The following is a 23,092-nucleotide window of genomic DNA, read 5'->3' on the forward strand; positions in this document are numbered from 1 at the left end:
CACAATCTGAACGTTAAGCAAGTTATTGAAGGTTTTTTCTTTGCGTGTTTTTTAAAGCTCACTTAAGTGAGCTTGAAGGGGTTGGCTTACTGTAATTCTGTGGAGAAAAGCATCATCCCATGACTAATAGTAATATTCTGAATGAATATAGGGTCCTCATAAAAGGAAAAAGTCTGAATGAAATCCAACTAAAATTCCCATTGAAAAAAATCCTTAAAAAACCCTCCAAACCGCTAACCAAAGTGACCAGACTCTAACGGTAAACTAGTAATCAAGTATATTTTGAAAATACACGTTTCGGCATATCAAGACTTTAGTCTCTAGATCGGAAAGAAAATCAATGGGGACAATCAAAGCAAAATAATTCCCCAAAAAAGCACACAGTTAAGTGGAGTTGACAGTACCATCCTGTGAAGAACCACAACTACCTATCCTCTTCTGCTCTTACAGTTCTCACGTCCTGGGTTTGTTGTTTGTTTTTTTTGGTTGCTGCTGTTTGCAAAGTGTTACATGCTTCTAAAATATGGAGTAAGGAAAAATATGTTAAAAGGTTTTTGTCTATTATGACACCATTTGGTTTGATTATCAGCTTCTGCTACAGTCCTTTAAAAAGGTTTACTACGTTGAGAAAGATCTGCATGGAGTAAGGGCGTTATTTCCTTCTACCTAGGAGAGGGCTGAGGGTGCTAGGGATGGGAAGGCATGACAGAAAGGAGAAAGGAAGTTGCAGAAAGGAGGCCACAGCTCAAGCAAGACACTGATAAAACAGCTGCAGGAGGAGGAGGCAGCCATCCAAGCCTTGGAAAGAGAAGCCTATGATTCAGAAAGCAATGGAATACCTGAAGCCAAGCCTGGAAGCAAGGACCCAGGCCTGAGTTCCAGCTATGAGTTCTACTTAACAAGTTAGCATTTGAGGTCTTATTCTCAGAAAAACTTGTTTTATAGGTGGAAAAGATTTCTGGCAGCTCACTGTAAGGGAAGGTCTAGGAAGATCTCAATAGTTTGGCCAACTCAAGTATTCTCAGTAATTCTGAAATTCTAGAGCTTCAAAGCGGTGTAAAATCTGCCAGGGATGGAAATCACTTTGTTGCCACGCTGTGAAAGTCTGCCCAAGTCTTTGAAAAAGATACACTGCAGTACCGGATTGAAATTCAAAGATTCTCTGAAAACGCACTGTATGCCAACAACGCCGCATTGCTACACAACATCTAAACAGGATTTAATTCTGTGATTAGGTTGGGCACCTGAGCACTAGACAAAAGAGACTCTCCTTGTCCCTTACTTCCTTTAGCCAGCACTTCAATAAGATGGAGCAGACAAAGAAAAGGGGCAGGCAGCTAAAAGAAGTAACTTGCCCAAGTCAAGAGAGCAAAGGCCAGGGACAGGCAACGGCATTTACAGCTGGAGAGAACGCAACGTGAATCACAATGCAAAAGGGCAAAGACGGAAACGCACATGGTAAAATAAGACCTGTGTAAACACAGTATAAGCATTGGAAACGTATTAGTTCCAAACATCTGCCTTCATCTAAGCAACAAGCGGGCACGGAATTCCTTAGCAAATCATCTCACACGTCCTTTTTAGTGCTTGGTCCAAGTGGTAAAGTAGGTTGGAATTTTTAGTGCTATTTATCGGTTGAAATTCTGCTAACAACCAAAACGGCAGACACACACAATTTACACCAAAATTTGTTCTATAAAACCCTAATGCTTCTTCAGATTGTTTTTAAAAGGAAGCTATTTCACCGCATTTACTTACTTACTAAGTGAGAAAACAGCATCAATTGTTCACAATTCAACCCAAAAAGCTTACACATACAAACGAGGAAGAGAAGTACAGAACTGAAGCAAGTAGAGGACTGGTTCAGAAACCTTTCATCAGAACTGTTTTAAGCTCCAATTCTCGACCTGAAAAAACGCACATGGTACCTTCCAAACACGCTCTGTAAACAGGTAAAAATGAAATCACTCGTTTCAACCAGAATTAAGAGACAGTACACCTATGAACTAATCCTTCCATACCAGACAACAGACGCTGAAGGAAATCCTGGGCTGCAGATAGCTCTTGTGCAGTACAGTAGTACAGCAGTTTTCCCAGACTGTGCCAAAGCCATTTAGCAAACCAATACCATATGATAGTATTACATTTTTGAACCAGTGTCATTTAAAAAGCATACCACAAATAATTGCATATAAAAATTTATTATCAATACTTTCTTAACACAGGGCTTGAAATATACACACAATCTCATCAGCTCATTTAGTTAACATTTAAGCAGGACTTTCTAGAAAACCAGTGATATCACAGAGTTAAAGGGTGTAACACATTTTTTCCATTACAGCAAAAAAATATTAATAACCTTGTCTGTATAACAGCAATAAAATCATGGTTGCAGATTTCCTCTAGAGGTTTTTTTGGCAGCATGCTTTCAAATATCTTAAACTTCCTAATTTTGGTGAAAATATAGATAGGCATTCAAAGTGTATTATAGAATCCATCAACCTTTAAGTATGGAGAGTTTACATTCCAGGCCTAGTTCTCATGATTGCTCCACTTACTCAAAAGATCTATGCAAGAATGTTGTCTTTTTTAGCTACTGAGTTCATACTGGTAGCTACTTAGCTAGCACAAAATGGAATAAAGAGAAAAAAAAAAACATTCATTGACTGTTTCCAAGACAGGTAAGTTGGAAAGAGCAGATTTACAAGACTAAGTACATGTAAAGGGCACATAATGCCATATTCGAGAGCCAAAGGTTGACAGCAAGAACTCTCAGTTTACTGATCACTCAACCGAAATCTGTTTGCTCGTAAAGTCTTTGGTCCAGAAGGCCACTTACGTAGTATGTGCCTAAGAATGAAAGTGGTTTCAATAACGTTAATGGAATTAGGCATACCATTAGAAACTAGACATATGCTTTAAACAAGCTTAAGCATCTTGCTAAATTGACTAACAGCCTTCAGCAAAAGAAACTGCAACAAAAATAATGCATCAAAACTGACTTTTAGCTTAATTAGATGGCACACTTCCAGTGAAACAACTATACACTGAAATACAGAAAACTAATTACTTTGATTTAAGCTTTTGACATACAATGTTGTCTAAAAAGGGGGTATTGTACCATTCCTCCTGGAGACGTCTGTACAGTGAAACAACCAAAACCATATTCATGCACATGACAAGTGGTAAATAATATTTTCCATTTATAAAGTGTAAATTTTCATTTACAGTGTGAACAACGAGAGCAAAGTAAGCATCTCCACATAGCAATAGCCTGTTTCTTCCATACGTACTTATTCTTAATCTTACTCAAGAGTGCAATATTTTCAAGTGTATGCACTTGAAATTAAGGGAAATACTGTTTAAAAATGTAAGTTTTCAATTAGTTTCAAATAATAACGTAAGCATTTTAGTTTTCAAAAAACTAGAAGTACTATTACTTCAACCCCTTTGTAAATAATAACTTTAGAGTGCAAATTGGCAACCACTTTATTTTAGAATTAGTTTACAAAAATTTTTGACACTAAAAATAAAAGAATATTTCAGAGTAGGAAAACTTTCTTTTTTTTAAGAGAAAGCTGTAAATTCTAAAGTCTTAGATGCTTATTTCAGAGTAATTAAATCAATAGTTTTGGAAAGAACATTTTATCCTAAGCATATATTTCCCATTACTTTCGAAAAGTAGTGCAGTTTTTTTAAATAAAGCATTTATGACGATTAACTTCAAAGGAAGATATCAGATGTATTTTATCTTTATTTTCTGCATAATGTTTCCATGTTGTTTCTAATCAATTTTACGGATAAGACTGCATACCAAAAGGTCAAGCCCGAAAAATCCTGTCATTATCAAGATAGCATTGGCGGTTTCTTCAACTGCAAGGATGCTTGCTTCACCAACTTCTGTTGTTTTCTCGCTGCCTGGGCTTCCCCAATGGCACAACAAACCCTCTGTAAAGGGATACATTGAGAGAAAAAGAAAAAAAAATTAAAGCATGCAGTCTGCCATTTTCTTCCACAAAAGGCTACCAAAAAAAGGCTATTGAACAAATATTCATTAGCACATACATACATGCTGGCCAATTTGTCTGCCCTGAGTTAGACACACAGCTTCCAATTCATGTGCATAATATTCCACATAGAAAAAGCTTCAGTCATGTCATCAATCTACTTGAGTTTTGCAAGTAGTAACATTAATGATGCTATTCATGCCTAAGTAGACAAACCTTCCTTGGGCAGCAACCCACTGCAAGTGATCTAATTTTAAACAGGTGACGAGCAAGTGACATTTCCAATACTATATGCACTCAATAGCCTTCAAAGTCAGGCCATTTAAAGGTCCAGCATTAAATTCAGCAGCACTAAATTATTGACCAGTCAGTCTATATGATTGGCAGCTAAAGCCAGTATCTTAGTAACAAAAAATACACCGTAAAATAGCAGTAATTAACATTTAAATAGCTGCTTCACATCATATATAGCAGTCACTAACACAAGTGTAATAGTTTTCTTAAAGGTACAGGCAAATAATGTCATACAAAAAAAACCAGTACAAAGTAGCTCTTAAAGAGAGGATCTCTGTCTTTGCTGAATTTCCACTACCACAGGCTGAAAGGCTTTTAAAAAAAAGAAAAAAAAGAATAGATCCCTATATTAGATCCCCTAATTAGTATGTACATCAGCTCATGACATCCTTTGATCCTTTGTCTCGGTGAAAGTTTAAAGACCATAAGAATAAGGTGGTTCTTTTGATGAAAATGTACCATCAGAGATCAAATTAAATTTTTTTCTTTTCTAAAGAACAGATTTGGAATTATATATATGTATGAAAATCACCTACATCTACCAGTTTTAGCTTGAGGTAAAGGACTATGAAAGGGGTTATGTTCAGGCCAAAGAATCAACAGGTTTGCGTTATCTTATCTGGAGATACAAAGAATCATGGATTGTACTTAAAAGAAGGTATAAGGGACTTCAGGCACGTTGGCAAAAGTTTACAGTGAAACCTCTCTCGATAAACTGGAAAAGTAGTTGAAATCTGCAAAAGGAAAAATTAGAAGAGGACCAAACAATGCTCAAATTAGAAAGGCTTAACCGAGCAAGGCAGTACGATTAAAGCAATAATTTGTGTATAATTCCTGAATCCCAAAGTATCCATGTCTAGTGCTCACGACTGTTTACCACTAAACATACGTTACACATAAAATGTATATACATAATATTAACATAATGATAGATCTCTGCTCATAAAGAAATTAAAATAAATATATTTATGGCAACGTGATATACACAAATGCCTAGAGAAAGGAAAGTACTGGGGTAGTCTGGATGGTCAGTCTGATTTTATCTGACAATTCTCAGCACTTACTAAAAGTTAAAGTGTTTCAAATGCTTTTGAGGGTTTTTTTTTGTTCGAGATTTGAATAAATGGCAAACAGATTTATATAACAACATCTATTAAGACAAAGAATAAATTAAGCTGGACGGCTGGACAATATTCATCAGAAAGTACCCGAAGTATTTCAAATATTTTTGGATTTCTGGTAACTCAGGGAGGCTGGGGAAAGTCTCAGAGAACTAGAAAAGGGCAAACCCAAAACCTTTTTTTGTTTTTAGAGGCGAAAAAAAGAACAAATAAGTTACAGATAACCTTAACGTGATCTTATGACTTTTGCTTCCATATTATTTTCACATGCTAACATGGGACACTACAGAAGCCATCACAGAAGTGACAATCATTTGCAAAACACACTTTTCTGTGGTCTCCTATGAAACTGGAATAGTTTTACAAGTGGGATCAATGCAAAGTGAGGAGATGCAAAAATGAAGAGTAATGCTGATAAACTCAAGAAACAGAGATCCATGAAAGACAGAAAGACTTCAGGACAGAGAAATTCATCTTCAGTATATAAATGCTAGTAAAGGAACAAGAGGTTAGGCAGTAACAAAAAAGTCTTTAAGAGAATCAAACACAAAAGAAGTCTCTCTGTGGTGTGGCCTACAGATGTTGCATAATGCCCCAGCTTTGGCCATGACATTAAAAGATGCAGACAAACTGAAAGGATTTAAACAAGTCTACCAAAAGCTTGATTTGGAAGGCAGGTCGTAAGAAGCCGCTGAAGGAACTTTTTCCTTTAGAAAAGAAACAGCAAAGAAAATATATACTGTTCCAGTACGTAAAAAAGTGATTTAAAACGACAGCATGTATCTTCCTGCCCAGTCCACCCCATTCTTCGGGACAGATTGCTCAGTTAAATAGGAGCAATTTGGCCCATATTCTAGCTACTGGCTTGCCACTTACTGAAACTACAATATTAAGTCTCTTCAAACATGTCCTGGACCTATTTGATCCCATTTTTGTGAGCCGGGGAGAACCCCTCCTCCTTCATGATCTGATACAAATATACAGTGCGATGTGTAGTTTTCTAGTTAAATTCTTCCTTTGTTGAAGTACTGTTTACCTTGGAATTTACAAAAATTGTTAGCCCATGCGAGTTAGCTACAGGATTCAACCCTTCACATAATAAAACCTCCCAAAATATGTCAGCTTCCCAAGCAACATGAACATTTACAGAAAAATGGTGCAAAATGGGGGGGGGGGGGAAATCAAGGAAGTCTTTTCACATGAACATACACTTAAAGGGTAAACCCAGTTATCTTGAAATAAGGATTCAGCATAGCTTTAAATTCTGCTGCCCCCTCATTAAGATTATAATGAGGTTAAACAAGACCATTAACTATATGAATTATTTTCTTTTACTGCATTTTGATACATGAAGCATAAGCCAATGCAACTTCAACCTTAATCTATTATTGCATAAAGTTTTTTTTTGAGTGCTTTAGACTAATCTGCCTCATGCTACCACAACTTAAACTGAATTTTCAGTAAGAAAGTATAGTAACCAACACCCGGGTACAGTAGTCCATGCTATACCTGGTCTCTAAACGTTACCGTCTTTTTGATATTCTGAGTTTCAACAACTGTTAAAAACATAATAAAGAAAGAAAAAAAGGAAAGAATATACCTTTGCTGTATTTTCATCCTGAAGCTGAATCGTCTTTACACATTCACGACCCATACTGTCCTTCCTTTGGAACATCCCTTGATCCTGTTGCAGAGCGGAACAAAAAAGTAGTTCGGGTGACTCACAAGACAAGAATGTAGAATCTGATATTTAAATGACTGGAAAGTCAACCTCAAATTAGATTTCTGAGCAGCCTCTGTCCAACCCAACCCATTCTTCCACAAAATCTGAAGTAATTCCTTTCTCATAGCTCCATAGCTTGCAGTTAGAATCCTTACATGCATATGGATTACATTCTGATCTCTCAACACTGTTAAATGAAAAAAGATTACATGCGTCTCTTACCATAACAGTGATTTTTAAAACATTTGCTTCATAAGAGGGATGGTGTGTAAAATCTTCAAATAAATAATCCCACTCTGTTGTTAAATGGCCTAAGATTTCCACTTCTTTTACATATATTACTCTCCTGTTCAGAAGACAAAGAGAACCGAGTCATATTCCATTTTCCCTTGAACCATAACCTTGTCAGAAAACAAAATAAAACAAAGAACAGAACTTAGTCTGAGAAGACATTTTCTATACGAATCAAAAACATCCACTCAGTAACAGAGGTACTAGATTTCCTTAAGGGCTTTGAGATTAATACTTTGTCCATCAGACTCATACACAATTTATGTTAGAACATGGTACGCAAAGTTAATTAAAACCTACTCCACCCTCTTCAAATCCAAACACTTCACCACAGTTAACTGAAAACACTCTAGCATTCAATTCAAACCAATGCACGATAGCCAGCCTACACCAGAGGAGAACAGTGATGGCGCTAAATACTGGCTACATGGTGACACAAATGCAGAGTAGTTAGACCGACAGATAAAGTTGCTGAAGTTTACAGTTGCTAGCTAGTTGCACCTTAATTACTTTAGGGCTCAAAGGCAAGCACCAGTGCAGCACATTAATACAAAAATAGGCAGCAGTTTGAACAGAATTAACCTAGAACTTTTATGCATGTGGACAGAAAAAGTAGGATAAGGAGAGAAGCACACATTGAGCTAAATCAGCAAATAAGTAAATCTCCTAAAGTTATCACTAAAAAACTGTGGTAGTATCCTGAAAAAGCTTGTCCTGTTGAAGAATAAATTGACTGAGGTGGGCTAGCTGATATAAGATAAACCCCACGGGCTGCCTCTCAGAGTCTTTTTATGGGCAAGCCTATAGCATACATTCAGGAAGGTCAAAAAAAAATCAGTGACGTTTGGCATACGGAGATCATAACCCATGGGCTCCTTTTTGTTATCTAAATATACTTGCAAAATCTTGATTCCCCACCTGACTGAGACTAGCAACACCTTTCATTCTAAAAATTCCCTGAGAAGTTTAATATTACTTCTTATATCTGCATAAAAAAATTAAGATTTCAGTTAGAGTAACTTTTAATTAAACAAGATTGTAAAAATGTGCATTATTAAAAGGCTAGTTTGACTGTAAAAACTTAGCACAAGCTAATTCAAAAAAAAAATTCAGAAGCAAAGAAAAAAGTATTTTTACCTTCAGTATGATGCAAATGTCAGACTCCAGAGTCGATTAAAAAGTCTTCCTAAATTAGTATTTACTATATCAATATCATTTAAGAGTTGATTGTCATTTTATAGTTTCCATAAAGGAAATAACTTATAAAATCAAGAAGAAAAAAAGGAAAGTACGTGCACAGAGAATAGCAATACATTTGTTTTAAGACTTATTCAGATGCCTGATCCCCAAGCTGAACCCAAAAGCAGCCTCCAGAAAGCCTTCAAATCTCAATACCTATTGGTAACAAGAAGGTTAGCCCTTCTGCCTCTTGGAAGTGCACAGTGGTATCGATAGCTCTCTTTTTCCAGCTTCCTGATGTGCAATTTCTAAAACAGAAAATGAAAAAAAATATATTTGGACCATAAAAACCAAAACTCAGAACAGTGTTTTAAATTCAAAAGCCTTTAAAAAAAGTTACCTAGTTGATCTGGTTCTTTAAAGGCAGCCTCTCATAGTGTTCTTACTCCTGAAGCCGAGTCACTGAAACGCCTGTTCTCTTCCACTCGGCAGGTGGAACAGTGACGCTGCAGAGTCATTAGGCTACCTGCCTGGGCAGCTTTCGCTTCTTTTTCTGCTCATTACCATTTGCTAATTCTCATTCTGCTATGCCCCCCCTTGATTAAAGGGTGAAAATCCTCTGACAGTATCTTTAAAGAATAGAGGGCATGACCCAGGCCCACAGAGACAAGAAGCTATCAAGTTACAAATACTCAGTACATCTCTAGGTCAGGCTTCTGAAGTGCCAGACAGAAATGCTTATTAAAAGATCCAAAATATGAAGGAAGATATGAAAATGCAGATCAAATTACTGTTCTCATTCCATGTTTTTTTAGACAACTAAAACTCAAGTAACAAACTGTGTGAATGTGGAGGTAAAAAGCACTTTCAAATAAAAATGTATTTAATTGCTTCCTAGCTGCTTTTAGGTTCTTCATTAATTTTTGGATTAAGCATTTTTTCAGATCTCCTATTCTACACCTGCTGTTTAACTGAAGTGTAACGTTTTCCGCAACATGTCACAAAACCACCATAACTTTACAGCATTCCATCAACTCCAAAAAGCAGCATGGAAAAGTGTCTCACAGTTTACTCGTATCAAGCTCACAATAATGCTAGCTTAACAGGCAACAGGATTCAGAGTTACATATCAACGTATTTGTGGGAAAGCAATACGCATCAAAATATCATATGAAAATTTATAAAAAAGACAGAAGTTGAAAAATGAATAATGTATCACAAATGGACACCCAACCTCAAACTGCCTATGGAATCTGGGCAAACTACTACTCATTCTATGAATTTCTTCAAAAGCAAGCAGTGTGTTTCTGTCCAACCTAATCTGTTGCCTGCTTTTACATCTATGTGTTATGGGAAAATATACTTAGCTTACTAGTTTGAATGAATGTTAATTTTCAGGACAGAAATGGTCTGCTGGTATTAAATATATGGTTCCTGGTATAATCTTGCATATGTATCAAATACTAGCTGAAAAGTTGCCAGAACTCACCTTCAGACTGTAATTGCCATGTACACTGTAAATACATAATCACCGCAAAGGAATCTCACCTCTAGGAAGGTTTTTGTTGACTGTCTGAGATCATGAGTTCTCTGGGTAGCACATCTCCCATGGTAACAATGCCATACATCACACACATCTAAAACTGGCTACTAAGAGAACATTCAAGTGGGAATCCTTTAGAAGACCCATTCCCACTACAACGTTCAGGGAAGTGATACTTGATTACATTTTAAAGATAAAAATTCTAGCATGGAAAAACCAAAACAAGGAATACACACATAGGGTTTAAAGTTAGTTTTGCATTTGTTCTGGATGTGTGAAAAGCAAAGCATTGTTGTAATATGCAATACAATATGCAATACATACGTCCCTGTGCTTCATTCATCTCATACCTCTAAACATGTGCAATGAAGGCTGGAATTATGTGAAGGCTATTCATAAGCAACTAGAGAACATGCAGAAGTTAGCATTAGTGTCAACAGTAAACCAGTGGGATTATATGGTCTTAGCCTTGGAAATAAGTGTTAGAAAGAGGATGTGCAATCCAACACTTTGCCCCAAGTCTAGCCTAGAAAGCATCTGGACTCTATTTGTACTCAAGAAACTTAAGCACAGGACTCCAGCACAGTAGTCACAAAACACAGAAGCCCAGTCAGTGCCACAAACCTAATCGGGTTTCCTGACAACCACGAGCCCTTTATATTCAAAAATCGTCTCATTAACAGAACGTGTTACAGAAACTCACATTACTACAGTCCTCCTAGGTCAAAAAATAAAACTGACCTTTTATTGCTAAGCTCAAGAGCTGTCAACTATCACCACACACTGAAGTCGACTGCAGTGCTGAAATTTAATCTACAATACATGCATCCCACATGTCTACTCAGTCATGAAAAAGAAGTCAGCTTAATAGTGCCAAGGCACTGACTGACACCGCTGCTGTAGTTACACGTATTTCTATTCAACCCTCTTGAACTAAGAATGTTAAATCAGTGCACAAAACCTTTACAAAATACATAGTCCATTTGTAAATGATGTTTAATTAGTAAAAATGAACAAAGATTCTCTAAGCCAACACAACCGTCTTTTTTGTTGCACGATCGGTTTTAATGGAAAATGTGGACCTCCTGTGCAAGAACATGTGGAAACATAAGAAAGAATGAACACCACAGACTTTCTGCCTGGATGCAGAAGGCATAAATCCTGGATCAAAGAGTAGCAAGTGCCTGTAACTGCATGCCCCAGTTACATCCAGCCCCAAAAATCGACTGGATGTTCTTCATAGCAAAATAAGATCATCTTTAATTTCCAGTTTATTGCCGCTATTACTGTTATTGAGGGGCTGAATTACATAAGTTTCTCAAGTTGTTTCTGATAAACTAGTGGAAATGTTCTTAAAATGAAAGCAGTAAGAAGTTTGTATACTTTTAGTTATTCCCTGTAAAGATAATTTTTCTTAAAAATTTCAATAGCTGAAACTGTAAACTAATAAAATGGCATAAAAGCTAAACTTGACTACGTCTACCTTTTTATGATCAACCATACACAGACTAAGAATTCTAGGCAGTTTGACTAATATAAGCAGAAAGATCTTCTGTCAGTTCAGTTTACATCAGAATCAATTAAAACAGGCTTGACCTTTATTTATATTTGCATTTTATTTTCTTACACTTAAAAATTTAACAAATGCCTTAAAGTATCATCCTATGTTGCAACAGACCCCAAAAAGCCTTTAAACTCAAACGTGGATTAAAAATTTAAGAGTTTAAATTCAGAGCACAGTGTTTTCCTGGATTTGCTCTCCAGTAACATGATGTTTTTTTCTACGCAATTCAGCGTTCTCCAAACAAAAATATATGGTCCCATCTTCTATTAAAAGGTCACTTTCTGAGCATCTTAAAACTTTCTGATACTGTAAAACATTCACAGAAGGGAAAAATTGCTATAAAAAATTGCTCATCTCTTCAAAACACTAGAGAAAACAAAAATCAAAATGTGGTCTTGAAGTCAATACCCGAATCACAGCTATTTTAAAAGTATAAATAAAAACAAAGGAAATTGAATTGCAGTCTCACGCAGTGGTATTTTTCAAAGGTTGAAACCTATATTCTGAACCCTTTTGTCGGGTACTAAAGTAGTGAGACACACCACATGTTTAAACAGGGATTTACTCCTAAGCGTGTTCCTCTATTTGGACTCAAAACTTTGGAGAGAAAGCCTGGTTTCAATCAAATCAGAAACCATTTGGATAATAACTTTAGATTTTACATACGTTACTTAAGAGTTTCTACTAATCTCTGTTCCTAAGAGATGCAATATTTGTCAGGGCTGGATCAATACTCTTGATAAAAAAAAGTTTAGCAAAACACTGATTCATCACCTAAAAAAAAAAAAAAAAAAAAAAGGTTGCGTTTGATGCAAGTTACTTCATGATCTGCATCCTCTGTTAAAATTCAGGCATCTGTATCAAAAGTTCTTATTTTCAAGAAAATCTTAGACCACTTTAAGGAAGAAATTCAACTCATTCTTATTTTAGATGGAAATGAAATAACTAGCATGAATTTACGCAGCAGAACAGTGATTCAACCAAGAATAGAACCCACAGTTTCTGGAAATGTATTCACTCTGCTACATAACACTGTCTGCCCACCTTACCATTCATGAGGAAAGACCCTGCACTCTTTACAAAGCCCCATGTTTTAAATGAGAAATGAAACCAAGTGAAGCCATAGACATCAGTAACACGAATCACATCATGTCAAACCCCAAGTGCTGTCTCTCCTTACCCAAGGAGGCACCAATACCTGCACTCTAAAAAAAAGTACAGGGCTAACAAAACCAAAGGCATTACCTGTTCTAGCAAATCTCAACTACAAACAGTCATCATGCAAAGATAAACTCATGAAATCTTGTTTCTTGAGAATCAATTCTCACAGAGTTACCATATTTTTTCTTTTGAGAACACGCACAACTGTACATTTGTTTAACACACTGCATTCCACACCCCTAAGCTTTATTGCATGTGAACTAGAGACACAGCCTGCAAGACACCAAATTTGACTTTAAAGGTTTTGAAGTAACTGAGCAGCTCCCTCGGCAGTCCTTATGCATTAGATGTAGCACCTCTTGGAAAAGGCACTAACAACCAGTTTACCTATGTGAACTGAACCACCCGACATGGCTGCTGACCTTACTCTGCACAAACAAAACTTCTGAGCAGAAAAAAGTGGCTTGTCTTGTAAGACTTACACATATAATTGTCATAAGCACAGCTCTAATGTCTACACCATTATATAGCTCTCAAATAGGAGAGTGCTTTTATGTAAGGCTTCTCTCTCCCCCCCCCCCCCCACCGCGAAATCACTGGATAGCATTAAGGCACCGTTCCTTAGAGTTTCACTTGTAAGTACACTTGCAAGTGTGTACTTATTTAAGAGACACGTGCACTGAAGTGAAACATTAAAAACAAAAAGGTCAAAGCATAGCGAAGTGAACTAAGAGCTCTGCGCAACCAATCTACAGAGGAATGATCTCAAAAGCGAACAGGGACTACCTGAACCTTCCCCATGGAAAAGGGCAGGGGTCAGAGCTAGAAGGCACACAAGAGCAGGGTGGTCAGAGAGGAAGGAACACCGAAACACAAGTATTCCACCAGCTGAGAAAAGTCACCTTTAATTTGATACAAATGACAAAGTCTGTGAAAGGACCTGAGCAGAGGCATTATTATGGCTGGAGCAGCAGGCTAGAGGCACAGCTTTCTCAGATGAATTTGGATCAATCAATCAATTTAACAAAGTAAAATTCAGTGCAGGAATCAGGCATCATATACAGTCAGACAAAAAAACTCCAAGAGTATATAATGAGGGCAAGAAAGGTATTTGAGAATAACTTCAACAGCATAAACAGGTGGATAATTCCTGGGCCAGTATTTGTATGGCAGGCAGCAAGTATCATGAAGCCATGAATGCAGGCGAATACAGGCAATAATCCAGACAAATTTACATATTACAATAGTCCATTTCTAAACAAAGAAAACTTATGATCTAGCTATTTTTACAGGGGGAAAAATACAGATCATTTAAAAAAAAAAATGATCAGAGGGTGCAGTTCTGGTAAACTACTTGTCATGGGGGGTCAAACCTGGATCCAAAAATAAACAGAACTAGCACCTACAAATTCAGCTGTTTATGAAACGCAAATTGAGTTATTGTGGAATAAATCTGTAAAGGCAAATAAACTGACCTTCCAACTAATCTTCCTTGCTAAAATATCCCACTTCCTGTAAAGACACTGTCCACCTTATTTGGAATTTTTAGTAGAAAACAAAACTTCCCCAACACTAACCCTCCAGTATAAAATAAAAATCAGAGTGAACTAAATAAAGCTGTACTCAATTAACAATTCAATTAATTCAATTACTAAAGCTGTATTCTGAAAGGAAGAAACTATATTTAGAGAACTACGCTTCGGATTCTCTTTTGGTTAATATTCAACTCTGATCTACACAAATTAGGTCTAAGAAAAATACAAATATTAGATGTGCAGAAACTGCACAATATACAATTTCCAGTGCTATTTGTGCTACCTTTTCCTTTTGAAAAAAAATGTAATGCAACAGGAAGCATAACATTACTGAAAAATATTGCAACTCAAATTCTCACCATGTTCAGAAATATTTATGTTTTGTTTAACCTCACAATGACTTAATTTCACTTAATTAGCAATATTAACAATGTCCACATATTTTTAATTATCTAAGATGAAAAGCAAAGCTGACTGTAGACCACTATATTCAAGAATAACATTAGCAGAGAGATGTCTCGGCTCAAAGTTTATTCATGTACAACAAGCAAATGATTTGCTCCTAGTTAAGCTTAGTTTGTTAAATTATAAGACGTGATATTAAAAATGAGATTCATGGCATCACTTAATTTAAATATATATATCAATTTATGTTAACAGCTGTAAGCTTACATTTAAATATGTTGAGTAGAAAAGCCCCAGAAGATTCTGTGAATTAAACTAGAATCAATTGAGCCTTTTTTTTTTTTTTTCAATTGAGAGAATTTCATAGTTAAGAAAAAGTAGTATTAGAAGTTACTTGAAGTCACGGTGGTTCATCAGATGTGTAAACGGAAGGCCTATGGCATCTTACAGAAATCACAAATACAAGCTTTCTTAAAGTTTATACAGAAACAGTATTTCTATATCATGAAATTATAAGCAAGCATTTTCACAGAAGGAAGTTCTATTCAATATCATTTCTGCACAAGTATCAAAATATTGCTCGCCCTTTTCTTCTAAAGCCCCAGCTCCAAGACACCACTAAAAAAAGAACAAACTCAACACCTATGAAGTTTTTCAAGTGCCTTCAGTAGCTTCCATTCATAAGGGACACCCTTAGAAAAACAAATAAAAAAAAAACTCCTTGTGTCTCTCATCTTCCTCATTCATCTAACTTTACCTTAGATGGTTACTCAAGTTTTTTTCCCCTCCTCTTAGCCTGAACAACATGAAATGCTGTTTTATTTAACTGCTACACAGAAAAGACGTAAGTGATTGGAGGCAGGAGGGAGGGGTGGAATGTTAAATCTAAATACTTAAGGCAGATCAAAGATGATGAAGAAAACAAAAGAAATAAGGAAAACGTTTACTCCATTATTCCAGTTCTTGCTGCGTACGCCAGGAGAGAAAGAGAAAGAGAAACATTAGAAATAGATTGAAAAATAAGGATTAAAACTGACATCTAAAAGGAAGTAGCAAATATACAGGCTTGAGTTTTAAAATGGTAATATACATAGTTATTTCACTCTAACGTTTTAGAAACAAAATAAACATTTTTAGGTACATTTTAAGAATATGGAAGTTGAAATATATTAGAACTGGATTCCAACTATCTGGAACATGAAAACAGCTATTATTCACCCTCCATGCGCTAGCCTCATCCAGATGTGGAAGCAAGCTAGATCACCGTACAATGCATGTAGGTATGACATATAAGCATTAAGAACAACAGAAAGAAAAAGAGAAAGGTGATATTTTAAGACTTTATGCAAATTTTGCAACTGCTGATACCACCAAAGAAAATACAGGAATTTCAGTAATTTGCATTATGTACCAAATAACTCATGTTCTATTCATCCCATTGAAGAATTGCTTAAGTTTCTGAACCTGCTTTAGCTCTGTTTCTAAGCAAAATATTAGAACTGAGTGTCAAAGCACTTCCATGTTATTTAAAGTGTTATAAAGCTGACTTCCTTCCCAAGCAGGAGATGAGCAATTAATGAACATAATTGCGGCAGACCATTTAACAGTCCTGTTGTAGTTTCTCCACTGTGTTCTGTTTATTACTAACATTGAGTCTGGTTTGTTATACAGGCTTGCCTAATGAAATGGGCTGTCAAATTTTAGCTACAGATAGTATCTGTAATAGACCCCGGTAGCTTTTTTCTAATATGATCCTTTATGCAATCCTTCAGGTCAGAGAAATTTAACTATTTACAGTGCAAGGTCATACCTCAAATAAATCATAACCCTCAGCTTCCACCCGATCGTACGGACGAATGATGCCATCTTCATGAATAAGACGTGGAGGACGGAGATTAGATACTTCCTCAGTTGATTCTGCCACCCTGCCAGAGACAGTGGAACAGTACCCTAGTAAGCTTACTAGTTTTCAGTTTCATACTCCTATTACCTACTGTTTTCTCAAATTTTTTTTCTAGCTCTACTTTTTCTTAACCTACTTTACAAAACTGTGCTTAAAGCACAGAAAGCCCCTGATGTGCACTGTTCACTGCATTTCAAACTGACATTTCCACCTAAAATTCCAATGGTTTGTTTTTCACAGTAGGTCTAAATTGCACTTAGATGTCTGCATTCAGGAGTACAAAAACCTACTTCAAAAGGAAAACGTGCAGTTAGCTGTTTTATTTAGATTTTTCATATGAACTTAATTAGCTTGAGAGGGAGGGAACAAAAGGGACAATCCGGCTAGTTGTTGCCTACCTGAACCACAACACTGCACGTATTCTGAAGCAGTAACTTCCAGAGATTATGGCAAAACGAATTCATGACAGGCTACTCCTGGAAGCAGCTCTCAATACTGGACTTCCTACTGCGTATGCTGCTACGGATTTCACCACCATCTGGTGTCCAGCACAGGAAGAATTCAGCTCAACTGACTAGCCCAGAACTTCATCCTGACATTTTACCTTTGAATTCCCTGGAAGGTGCTGCTTGCCATATCTACGATGCCACCTGTTGGGCGCGCTACGACGCCTACAAGCCCCTTTCCAATTCCTTTAAAGAATCCAGCTGCACCTTCTTTTTTAGCCCCTTTAAAAGCAAAAAAAAAAAAAAAGAGAGAGAGAGATTTAATGATCGACCTGTTTAATTAAACCACTACTGCTCCAACCTGTACTAGGACTGCTTGTAGTGGAAACAGCCTCAAGTAATTGATTACACTTGATCCATTTATAAGAAAGTTCAAGAAAGTTCTCTATAGGAAGTCACACATTCCTTCCATGCCTCTTCAGTAATACTGCTGTTCACTTAACACCTCAAAAGCCTTCAGAGACAAAGCTATAATGTTAACTTGATTCTCTTTCCTCATAAATTCAGTCAGGACTGTAGGCCAGTATCTCAGATTTTAGGGGACCACAGCCATAACCAAATAATTTGAATAATTTGACGACTGTTAAGTTACACACATATAATAGAAGCCAATTGTCTCAAAATTCCATATTCCATATTTCTGGTGGGAAAGAAATAGGATAGAGCCAAGATGGTGCTTGGAAAACATGTGTGTTCATGCACCTGTGAGAGAAGGACTGCAGCTCAAGTCGTCAGCCAGTAACCTATAGAATACAGGTGAAACATAGCCTAACAATTAACTTCCAATACTTAAATCATTTTGATATCAACTTTAATAAGAAGAATTGTATCTCAGAAGTTTTCTCTTTATCATCTATCATACCAATAACGTAACAGCCTTCACAAAAATACATATTGATCCTAGACATAAAATCAAATTTATTTATTAATATTCCTCCCCCTTACCCAACCTATGGAGTTCCAACAGACTGAATTGGCGATGAAACATTTGTCATCTATAATGAACATGCCATTCTAATCGTTCATCATTTTTACAGCACTCACAATATAATAACTTGGCATCTAATATATGTATTGTAGGATATGGTAAGGAAAACGTTCTAATTGCTAAAGCTTCTTCTGTTGGTGCTTATTTAATTTTATTATTCTTACTCTTTGTCCTAGCTTTAAACAATAAACTCGGTACTACCGCAAGCCCAAAAAATATGTCCAAGTGACAACCATTCCTTAATTTAGATAAAATAAGTAACAGCTATAAATATATTCAAGTGTATTATTGCATAAGGTGGCATTTCAATTAAAAATGAAAAATACTCTCATGCTTCAGAATCACCATATTTACATTAATATTTATTAAAATTAAACATTATAAAATACTGAAAAACTGTTTAAGCAATCCATTGCAACCTTTGTGCTTACCTTCTACAGGTTTAGTGATTATGCCAGTCACCCCACCAACAACACCCTAAAACAAGGAACAGAATCAAACTCTTACTTAAAGCGATAGGAATACCATAGTCCAGTGGGGCAACTAGGTGTTTCTCATCCTTCATTTTAAAACTTATAACCAAGTTCAATACCAGAAATAATATTTTTGTTTGATTGGGGGAAACTTTTTGTTTTTAATTCTTAAGGACATGCTAACTAAGGGAAAGGAAAGAGGGGGAAAAGATCTGAAATGAGTAGACAGATGAGCATTTATGCTGGCAACAGATCAGCCTATTTTTTTTGTACAGTAGCCCTTCTTGTAATAAGTAAGAAGAAAGTCACCATTTCATGTTCACTACTAACAGAAAGCTATCTTTACTGCCTAAACTCCCAGTTGTGAACGAGTGACACCAAATATTCAAGATTAACATCAAATAACTCTGTGATAGACTTTATTCTTCCACCTTAGTGTTAAAGTCCTTTAATTTAAAAACCCACAGAGCCAATTTTTGAATTTGTCAGCAAACAGGATCAAAAGTAACAGTTCAGTATTTATGACTTATAATTACTTAGAAATAAGCTGGCTGTTTTTATTTTGAAGGGCAAGTGACAGAAGTTGTTAGGAGACCTAATTTGCATTCAGGTAATACAGATCTCAGTAACTGATTACATCACGGTTGTCTCATACTTGGGATTGTAGCTAGAAATAGACGTAGAAATAGATTCCAACTTGATGTAGTATTTAGAACGATATAATCAGAAAAATAATAGAACTTGCATAAAACTACGTCAGAAAAAGCTTGTAGCTTTTGTAAGACCTCATTGTAGAAAGCTATTTCTACCACAGAGCACATGCAGGCGTAACTGGCAGCCAGCTCACTTTATTGACAGAACTGCCTGCAAGGTAACATGAGGGCACAGTTACTTGAACTGGAAAACATATTCTTTGAACATAACAATGTATTTGTGTACATAAATCACAGGAAAAATTGGTGAAACTTCCTATGTCTTTCCTTTCTGAGACCCTATCTTCAATTCTTCTAGTTAACCAGAAGACCTATATAACTTCAGACACAAACTGATCCAAGACTTTGACTTTCCGTTTATCGTTTTTGTTTAGTTCATGAACTGATAAAGCCAAAGAAGACAGTATCAAACTTGCTTGTATATTACTTATGTGTGTTAGCACATCATACACTGAACTTCAAATTTATACCCGTAACAAGCCTTTTCCTCCCTTGGCCAGACTGTCACCAAAATCTTTAGGCTGACGACCCATTTCCTCTCTGCGTTTCTGCTGATATTCTTTGTCCATAGTGATAGCAGCCAAACCTTTTCCAACAGAACCAGTGATCCTAGACACCACTCCTGCTGCACCACCTGATGCAACACAGCAGAAAGCAGAAGTTACTGTTCTTCCACAATTTAACAGCCGAGAACACACAAACCACAACTTTCATCGCCATAAATTCAGATATTACTAATTTACACAGAGCACCTATTGTGTTTTCTATGAAAGACTCCAAAACATGACCTTAAATATACCGAAAGATAACTCTTAAACCACTCTGGCACATGTTACAAGGCATACTGGATGGACGCGGATTTCCTCAAACTGCTGTAACGCATAGCTAAAGAAAACACGCAAGTTAACTGTAACAATAATTTGTCCTAAGTATATTCCTCAGTATAACCATTTTAGAACCATTAGAGTTACTTTCCTTATTCATCCTCAGCACACGACAAATTATACATGCAATGTTTTCTAATTTTCTTCCTCATCTAACAAAATAGAGATTTAGAACCTCACAAATAGGTTAGGTATGAATGATCTGCTACGCGGATACTGGCAATACCATGTGGCAAAATTAAATACGTGTCAGAAGAACTACCACATAGATATTTCTAAAATACATTTCTCTTCAGAATAAGAAAAAACTCTACAAACATGATCCATGAGTTAATATAATTTATCCAAAGCGTAATACTATGGTACATACCCACTGTGTGTCCAAGAAGACTCTTAACACCAATTACAAAGCCTTCAGCAAATTCTTCAGGTCCTTGAACAGCTCCCTGAAAATGAAGCTTATTATGAATAACAGAAAAGTACGTGCCTATACAACCTGAACCACTAGCAAGTCCTTTAATTGGTAAGAGTTAAATCACCTGAATATATTTCTTTAAAATTAACAACATATTACAGCTTTCTTAATTGTTCCAGGCGTAAATTAAAGTGACAACCAAATAACAACTCCACCTGTCTATTCAAATCAGACTACTATTCATACACGGCTGAAGACTTACGGAAGTCATACCTGGAAAGGCTCATAGAAGAAAGCTTCAACTCCCTCAGACAAGCCTCTGATTAAACCAAATGGATTTCCAAGAACATCTAACCCAAGTACCAGAACATACATCTGTTTCAGGAACTAAGTAAAAAAGCAAAAACAAGAACAGTGCTATTAACTGTTGCTGCATATATTTCCAGGTTACACTTAAACCCGATAAATTTTTTAATTAGTATCCAAGTAAGATGTTAGACTACTCAAGTTATTTCTGCTGGAGTGAAGACTTGCTTAGGCAAAAGATGCTGGGATATGTATGAATAGCTCCACCAGAACACTGTGGTAAAGAAATATATAAATAGGAAGAACAGAAGCAACCTACTTAAATTCTTAAACCCATTTGCAGGAGAACTATGTATTCATATTTCAGTACTATGCCACAAGATTCCTACTTCAGTACCATGAACATAAGAAAAATTAATAGCTGTTAGAGTTATTTCCCTTTAATTCCCTATTTTCAACATTCCAGAAGATATTTACTCAGAAATTCATAGGGAGGCTTGACTAAACAAACTTACTTGTTCACTATAATGTCTAACAACTCTCTTCATCAGTTGGTCTCTCTTGTAGAACTGATACTTAATTTCAAAGAAAGCAAGTCTGAAAGACAATTAATCAAGGCTTCATTATACATATTCTTCCTCTTTTCAATTAGTTCTTCTCTCCTTGGATGACCCTGAAACTTTATTTCCTTGAAAACTGCACAAGCCACGTCTTTCCTCCATCCCTCCATTTCCCCAAAGGCCCTATTACTTTATATTAGTGAAAGTCAGCAAAGTTTTATATAGACCCAGTTATTGGGTGTAATAGCTTTATTTAAAATATTAAAAAAAAAAAAATCTATCTTCATTAGCTTACTTGAAAATAAGATCATCCACATCTGTCAGAGTAGCTCCAATACTTTTCAAGAGCAAATTCAGAGAATGGATAGCTATCATTTCTTCATCCTTATCTGATGCTTCTCCACCAGAAGCCAGAGATAGACTCAAATGCAACTATCAAAACAGAAATGTTTAGAAAGATAGGTTGTGTGCATGTGTAAAAACAGTGGCGAAACAGTAGGAAGTACCTTTGCTGATCTGCTTTGAGGAACTGTGCAATTTGAACAAGCACACTTGAATTCACAATGATGTCACTTTAATATCATACTTATTTATATTCCCAGCCACAGAAATCTCCAAGTGACATAAAAAGTTTAATTTCTGTTACGACTATATTTGTATACTTCTGTCTAGACAATGACAGAAATATATTAAATTGGTAGAGCTTAATTACAAGTCCAAGTTAAATTTTAAATTCTTATTTACTTAACTAGCATAGTACAATTTTTTTGCAGCTATTCACATATTTTGAAGAAAAGTACAAATTTCAGACAACTGTCATTAACACTGTAAAACAGGAATAAACATTTAGTACTGCAAGACGCTTTTTTTCTTTTTTAAGGACAAATTCACACACTTTTCTTAAGGAGGGTAGTAGGAAGTGATTTTCCTTTCCTTTCCTTTCTCTTTGCTCACCACCAGAACCAATATTCCACCTTTACACCCCCTCAAAAGAGGGCATACCAGTAAACCTGTAAAATTTGACTTTTTTTTTTTTTCCAAGATTCACTTTTTTTGTTTTTCCTTCCAATAGGCCATGTAGCTGTTTCTGAGTCTGCCCAATACCCAGTGATGTGGATGAGTGAGTGAATTAAGGAAAAAGAGGAGAGAAAGAAGCCCTTCCCTGTACTTAACATGCAATATGCCTAGACACATTAAAGACATAGTTATAATTTCAAAACTTATTATCTTACTTCTTCTACAGTCAGAACAATGTTAACACATTACAATAGTATCTTGTTCTGCCAGTGCTTTCCCTGGCTTCACCTTCTTGGATGTTTCTAAGCACAACCACATTAGGAAAAATATGACAATCTGATCCAAGTGTTCACTATCAGAAAGAAATCTAGTAAAGTCAGTTAAATGTTAAAAGAGTGCCACAGTTTAGCCATCCGTTTGGGGTTTATGTCTCTCTTTTGTGTGTTCAGTAAGGCAATTCTGTGATTAAAAAAAGGAAATAACTTGTTTTTGTTCTTCTAAATT

At 36.1% G+C, this 23,092-nt stretch overlaps 1 protein-coding gene across 5 annotated transcripts in view; it reads right to left on the reverse strand.

Annotated features, from left to right (window-relative positions):
- Nucleotides 1–2,185: 2,185 nt before the first annotated feature.
- VPS13C (vacuolar protein sorting 13 homolog C) overlaps nucleotides 2,186–23,092 on the reverse strand; it is a 100,388-nt gene continuing 79,481 nt past the window's right edge. For 4 of the 5 annotated variants that reach the window (XM_068958199.1, XM_068958198.1, XM_068958196.1 and 1 more), the window contains 12 exons: nucleotides 21,867–22,003; nucleotides 21,527–21,608; nucleotides 20,979–21,092; nucleotides 20,661–20,736; nucleotides 19,877–20,040; nucleotides 18,652–18,697; nucleotides 17,331–17,454; nucleotides 16,634–16,748; nucleotides 8,832–8,923; nucleotides 7,368–7,491; nucleotides 7,023–7,106; nucleotides 3,744–3,948 (listed from right to left, as the gene is read on the reverse strand). In XM_068958199.1, coding sequence (XP_068814300.1) covers nucleotides 3,847–3,948; nucleotides 7,023–7,106; nucleotides 7,368–7,491; nucleotides 8,832–8,923; nucleotides 16,634–16,748; nucleotides 17,331–17,454; nucleotides 18,652–18,697; nucleotides 19,877–20,040; nucleotides 20,661–20,736; nucleotides 20,979–21,092; nucleotides 21,527–21,608; nucleotides 21,867–22,003 — 1,260 coding nt within the window. In that variant the 3' untranslated portion in view covers nucleotides 3,744–3,846. Of the gene's footprint in view, nucleotides 2,851–3,743; nucleotides 3,949–7,022; nucleotides 7,107–7,367; nucleotides 7,492–8,831; nucleotides 8,924–16,633; nucleotides 16,749–17,330; nucleotides 17,455–18,651; nucleotides 18,698–19,876; nucleotides 20,041–20,660; nucleotides 20,737–20,978; nucleotides 21,093–21,526; nucleotides 21,609–21,866; nucleotides 22,004–23,092 lie in introns of those variants that run through there. The other variant, XM_068958197.1, reaches the window with a different exon arrangement.

The sequence above is a fragment of the Struthio camelus genome, chromosome 12 (genome assembly GCF_040807025.1).
Source record: "Struthio camelus isolate bStrCam1 chromosome 12, bStrCam1.hap1, whole genome shotgun sequence".
In the NCBI taxonomy this organism is placed as follows: Eukaryota; Metazoa; Chordata; class Aves; order Struthioniformes; family Struthionidae; genus Struthio; species Struthio camelus.